The following is a 6188-nucleotide window of genomic DNA, read 5'->3' as shown; positions in this document are numbered from 1 at the left end:
CCATTGGAGCTTGTAGCTTGCTTATGAAACAGTTAGGTAAATCTTAACATTCCCAGGCTATTTTTCAAAGGTTTCATGGTAATACACTGGACATATCCCCTCCAAATGCTGTGCACATACGACACAACTTCCTGTGTTTGACCCAAATATCCTACACAACTTTCCAATTGGAATCTATTTAATATCCTGGCATTGAAAGCTAATTTCACATCCGAAGTGGCTTTGAGGAACTCCCTCACCTCTAAGCCATGTACTAACCTCATCGATCTCTTCTGTTGCAGGACTCTGCACCTATAACCAGTATGCAACTCTCATCAAAACGAGTGAGTAGAGAACTTTTATTTTGAGATTCTAAGCCCTCAAAGAATTTTCTCTCAATTGGCAAGTGCCATAATGTGAGGTATGGGAGCTAAATTGTCTGAGAGGTTTGAGATGAAGCAGGAAAGGGTCAGAATCTTGGCTATTAGTCTGCAAAGATTCTGGACGTTGAACATCAGAATTCCAGTCAACGTCTGCTACAACTTTGACAGGATCTTAGCCAGGAAGCCATTGAAGGTGGTAATCTGGTTGCAACTGAGTAAAGAGGAGTTGAATCTTCATGATGTAGGTGGGTTTTGTCACTGTAGATCACTTGTTTATGCTAAAAAAAAGGAAGGCATTCCATTCCATGGTTTAAAGAACTGATTTCCACCGAAGATAATGTTTAACCAATAGTGCTTTTAGTCTTTTGTTGCAGCAGACATCTTAAAACGTGAAATTGTGTCATCTTTTCAGCCATTAGTTGGACTTTTGAATTTATTTCTATAAAAAGTATCAGTCTATACGGAGATCATGAACAGGTGCCTGAATGGAATGTTGACATTTAATTCCCAGGAACTAAGCATTTCTGAGCAGCAAGAAACTTGATAATAACTAATTTGACCATGAAATCATTGCAGGGAATGTCTGATTTTTGTTTCTGCTGTAATTTCTTCACAGAAATGTTGTGAAATTATCAGGATCGTTCATAAATGAAGATAAGTTGTTCTCATCCCTTAATCTTTATGTATATCTGCCTCTTTGTGTACGTTTTGTTTTTAAACAGCAACAACTATACATTGGCTCAGATACAGCCATCTCCCAGCTGCCTTTGCAACATTGCAGTATCTATGGGAAAGCATGCGCTGAGTGCTGTCTGGCCCGAGATCCCTACTGTGCCTGGGATGGAAACAGCTGCACCAGATACCTAGCGAATACCAAAAGGTAAATAGAGAGAGAGGGAGGATCTCTTCAATATATAGAAAATAGGAGCAAGAGTAACCCTTCAAGCCTGCTCTGCCATTCAAATGGCTGATCACCCAACTTAGTGCATGCCCTTTGCTCCCTCTAGGAACAAAAACTAACTCCTTCAATGTTTTGGCCTCAACAGCTTTCTGTGCTCAAGGATTCCATGGTCATCCTGCCATCGTGGTCATCATTTTATCACAAAGCACTTAATGAAAGAGGTCATATTCCCCCATCCAGAGACCATCATTCAGAAAGACATCTCACTACATCATCCAGCTTAAATTATTCCAAGGTTGCTTCTGAGTTGGGTGGCTGAGTCCAAAACCCTGTAATTCTTTCAGGAAGAGGTCGGATACTGATCTGGAGCAGAGGAAGAACTGTAGGGCCTCATTGGATGATTGAGCTTGTTGTTCGTCTCTCAGTAAAGAATTTCTTGACGTTGGTCCCACATTTTTCTCTTGAACCAGTTCCGAATGTCAGGGATGAGCAATGTTGAAGTTTACAGTTCTCCATCCTCCTGATGCTTCAGGAGTTGGGCTAGTGGTCCTCACAACCTTGGGATGACTGTCAGTTTAAAACAGGCAGGCAGACTTGCATATGAGAGTTGGTGCCACAGTGTTTAACAATACCAGACCAGTGATCCCAACTAGTAAGACGAACAAGTGCAGTACTTATACAGTTAATGGTAGGGCTCTGGGGAGTGTTCTTGAACAGAAAGACCTAGGAGTTCAGGTAAATAGTTCTTTGGAAGTTGCATCACATGTAGACAGGCTGATTAAGAAGGTGTTTAACATGCTGGCCTTCATTGCTCAGACCTTTTGAGAAAAGGAGTTGGGACATCATGTTGCGGCTGTGCAGGGCGTTGGTAAGGCCACTTTTGGAGTACTGTGTATAATTCTGGTCGCCCTGCTATAGGAAGGCTATTAATAAATTCAAGAGGGCGCCAATAAGATTTACTGGATGTTGCTGGTAATGGAGGCTTTGAGTTATAAGGAGAGGCTGGATAGGCTGGGGGCATTTTTCACTGGAGATAGGAGGTTTATAAAATCATAAGGGGCAGAGGTAAGAGGAATAGCGAACATCTTTTTCTTAGGGCAGGAGAGTTCAAAACTAGAGGGCATATTTTTAAGGTGAGAGGGGAAAAATTTAAAAGGGACTTGAGGGGCAACTTTTTCACATGGAGGGTGGTTCATGTATGAAATGAACTGCCGGAGGAAGTGGTAGATGCAGGTACAGTTACAATATTTAAAAGGCATTTGGACAGGTACATGGATAGGTAAGGTTTAGAGGGATATGGGCCAAACACAGGCAAATGGGACTAGTTTATTTTGGGAAACTTGGTTGGCATGGACGAGTTGGACCAAAGGGTCTGTCTCTGTGCTGTACGACTCTACAACTGTGATTTGCAAACAGACTGAAAAAAGGAACCAGGTCCCAACCCTGGGTGCTGTATTGGAAAAAAACATTTTCACTGCTGAAATGTATGAGGTTGCCTCAGTTATTGATGCAGGTTTGAGTGTTGGAAACTCATTTCAAAGTTAAACTGCACAATGTAAATGCAGCACTGAGGGATCCCACTGTGTGGGGCTCGTTTTGGTCTGGTTGACGGTGGAGATGGACTGTTCTGATCCCATGGTGTTTTTGGAAGAAGTGGAGGAGGTCGTCCTTTTGGCCTGGCGACAATTCCTACTGGTCCCTCTTACCACCAATCCTGAGTTGATCAATTATGCATTAAATGGTTTGTGCGATCGTGTGGGAAAACTGGCTTCACCATTTTCCAAAGTAACAGTCATTGCATCTCAGATTGTAATGAATTAGGCGAGGAGCTTCGGTATACAACAGGCCAAGCCTTCCTAATATTTGCGTATCTTCACAGGCGATTTCGACGTCAAGATGTGAGGAATGGAGACCCCAATACACTTTGCTCAGGAGGTACGTTTATATCAATATTGATCCTTTTGTTCCACATCGGTGTTCAACATTTTGTTGGCATTCCTCCCTAGCTAATATTTATCCCTCAATCAACATTGCTCAAAGATTAACATTTGTACAGGTACATGGATGGGATAAGTATGGAGGGATGGGGACCGAATGCAGGCAAATGGGACTAGATTAATTGTGAAAGCAGGGCGACATGGACAAGTTGGGCGGAAGGGTCTGTTTCCACGCTGTAAACGTCTGTGATTCGATATGATCATATTTGCTGTTTGCTGTGTGTAAATTGGCTGCTACTGAGCAGAAAAGGAACCAATCCCCTGGTTGAGAGAGTAAGTGGGGGTGGATTTAAACTTCTAAGGCAGGGGGCTGGAATGACTAATGAGGGCCTACTTTTGGACACAGCACCAGAGAGGTCAAAAGAGAGATGCGGAACGGGGAAAAGGAAATGAGGGAAGGTTTGAGCATTGTCAGTGAACAAAGAAATGATTGTCTTCCAATGGGTAAGAAAGAGATGGGTAGGGTTAAGGTGTATCTGTGTAAATGCACAGAATACAATGAACAGTTCAGGTGAAAGCCAACCCTTTTGAACAGGCCTTTTCTGACCAGAACAGACCCCAATGATCCAAAACTCTGAATCCTTGCCCACTGCACCGTCTCCTCAACCATTAATTTATCTGCCCTATCTTCTTATTCCTACTCTCAATAGCACATGGCACTGGGAATAATCCAGCGATTATTGCCTTTTGAGGTTTTGCTCTTGAAACTTCTACCTAACTCACCACATTCACTCTGCAAAGCCTCAACCCTTTCCCTAATTGTGTCATTCTGCTGACTTCTCACTCTCCCCTTTGACGACATGCTGCAACCACTCCGAGACGTCCATGCTTTTCTGAAGAAGGGTCCAGACCTGAAACGTCAGCTTCCCTGCTCCTCTGATGCTGCCTGGCCTGCTGTGTTCATCCAGCTCCACACTGTGTTGTCTCAGACTCCAGCATCAGCAGTTCCTACCCTAGGTTCATGCTGCAGAATCTCCTGTCTGTGCACCTGACAAGAGAGTCTGCTATTAGAGATGGACGTTGACGGCAAATGTTCTAAATCTGCAGATGGTACTAAGCTGGGGAGAGTCGCGAGTTGTGAGGATGATGCTGAGTGTCTTCAGAGGGATGTTGACAAATTGGCCAAATGGGCAGACACCCAGCAGATGAAACTGAATGCAGAGAAATATGACGTTAATGCATTTTGGTAGAAGAAGCATGGAGAGACAATACAGACTCAAGGGTACAACTTTGAGGGAAGTACAGGAGCAGAGGGACCTCGGGGTTCGTTCACACGATTTTCTGCAGGTGACCAGGCAAGTTGAAACAGTTATTAAGAAGGTTTATAGGATCCTTGTCTTTGTAAATAGAGGCAGAGTATAAAAGCAAGGAAGTGACGCTACACCTCTGCAAATCATTGGTCAGACCACACTTAGAGTATTTTGTCCAGTCCTGGAGATCTTATTTAATGAAGGATGTTAAAGTCCTAGAGGGAGTGCAAAAGAGATTTACTAGACTGATACCAGGAATGATGGGTTTTAGTCACCAAGGAAAGATTAGAGAAATCAGGCTTATTCTCCTAGGAGCAGAGAAGATTAAGAGGTGATCTTTTTTGGTGTTCAAAATTATGAACAGTTTTGACAGGGTAAAGAAAGATATTCTGTTTCCATTGGTTGGTATGTCAGTAGCTAGGGGTCACAATTTCAAGAATGTCAGCAAGAGAGTTAGGAGTGAGATGAGGAGAATCTTCTTTACTCAGTGAGTTGGTCAGGATTTGGAATACGCTGCCTGGGAGAGTACTGGAGGCGGATTCCATTGAAGGTTTCAAAAGAGAGTTGGATATATATTTGAAAGGGATGAATTTAGAGGGCTATGGAGATAGGGCTGGAGAGTGGGACTAGCTGGGAAGCTCATTTGGGAGCAGGTATGGACACAATGGGTGGAATGGCTTCCTTCTGTACTGTAAAATTTGGTGATTCTCTGTGGTGCTTTGGGATGACTGATATGGATTCAAAGGGTCATAATGACGGAGAAGAAGGCCCTTCAGCCCATTGTGACGGAAAGTGAAATCTCCACTGATAACCTTGAGGTACTTTGGAATGAGTAAACATCCTCTTCAGCTGAGCCTTCTTCCAAAGGGTCAGTCTGTGCTAAAGGTCAACGTTGATCCAAAAGCCTTGGAGTTATGCAGGAATTCTTTGCAACCTCACCAGGCAGGAAGCCCAACATTAGCCTTTATGGATATTGATGAGGAATGAGATTGTGTTGAATGAAAACACGTGACTGCATGAGTTTCTCAATGTTAAGTTTGATTTGTCTTCATTAAAAGTTTGATGGGGAATTAGACAGGCTGCTGCACATTTACCATCCACATATTTGGGAATTCCAAAATCAGTGGCTTGTAAGTGCGAATTGACTGATTTCTCCTCTCCACCAGACACCAGCTTTCTAGCCAGACACCAAGCTTTTCACACCAATTCTCAATTCTCTGCCTAAATGGGATTCTAATCATGATCTCCACCATCAGTAGGGTAAGGAGGCAGTTCTCAAATTCCTGCCAGGATACCAACTGAAAGCTCTGCTGTTAGCACCAATTTGATTCAGACCAGCTAGGGGAGGCGATGGCCTAATGGAGTTATCACTGGGACTGTTAATCCGGAGACCCAGATAATGTTCTGGGGACCCAGGTTTGAATCCTGCAATAGCAGATGGCAGAATTTGAATTCAATAAATGTCTGGAACTAAGAGTCTAACGATGACCATGAATCCATTGTTAAATGTTGGGAAAACCCCATCTGGTTCACTAATGCCCTTTAGGGAAGGAAACTGCCATCCTTACCTGGTCTGGCCTACATGTGACTCCAGACCCACAGCACTGTGCTTGACTCTTAACCACTGGACAGGCAATAAATGCTGGCTGACCAGCAGTGCCCTCATCCTGTGAATGAA

General features: G+C 43.5%; 1 protein-coding gene across 1 annotated transcript in view; it reads left to right on the top strand.

The window, feature by feature from the left end:
- LOC109913124 (semaphorin-3B-like) overlaps positions 1-6188 on the top strand; it is a 186625-nt gene that overhangs the window by 136265 nt on the left and 44172 nt on the right. The window contains exons 13-15 of the mRNA XM_048606683.1: positions 282-323; positions 1085-1242; positions 3143-3198. Coding sequence (XP_048462640.1) covers positions 282-323; positions 1085-1242; positions 3143-3198 — 256 coding nt within the window. The remainder of the gene's footprint in view (positions 1-281; positions 324-1084; positions 1243-3142; positions 3199-6188) is intronic.

Source organism: Rhincodon typus, chromosome 16, assembly GCF_021869965.1.
Source record: "Rhincodon typus isolate 14 chromosome 16, sRhiTyp1.1, whole genome shotgun sequence".
Classification (NCBI taxonomy): Eukaryota; Metazoa; Chordata; class Chondrichthyes; order Orectolobiformes; family Rhincodontidae; genus Rhincodon; species Rhincodon typus.
Note: the sequence above shows the minus strand (reverse complement) of the source record. Positions and strands in the feature narration are given on the sequence as shown.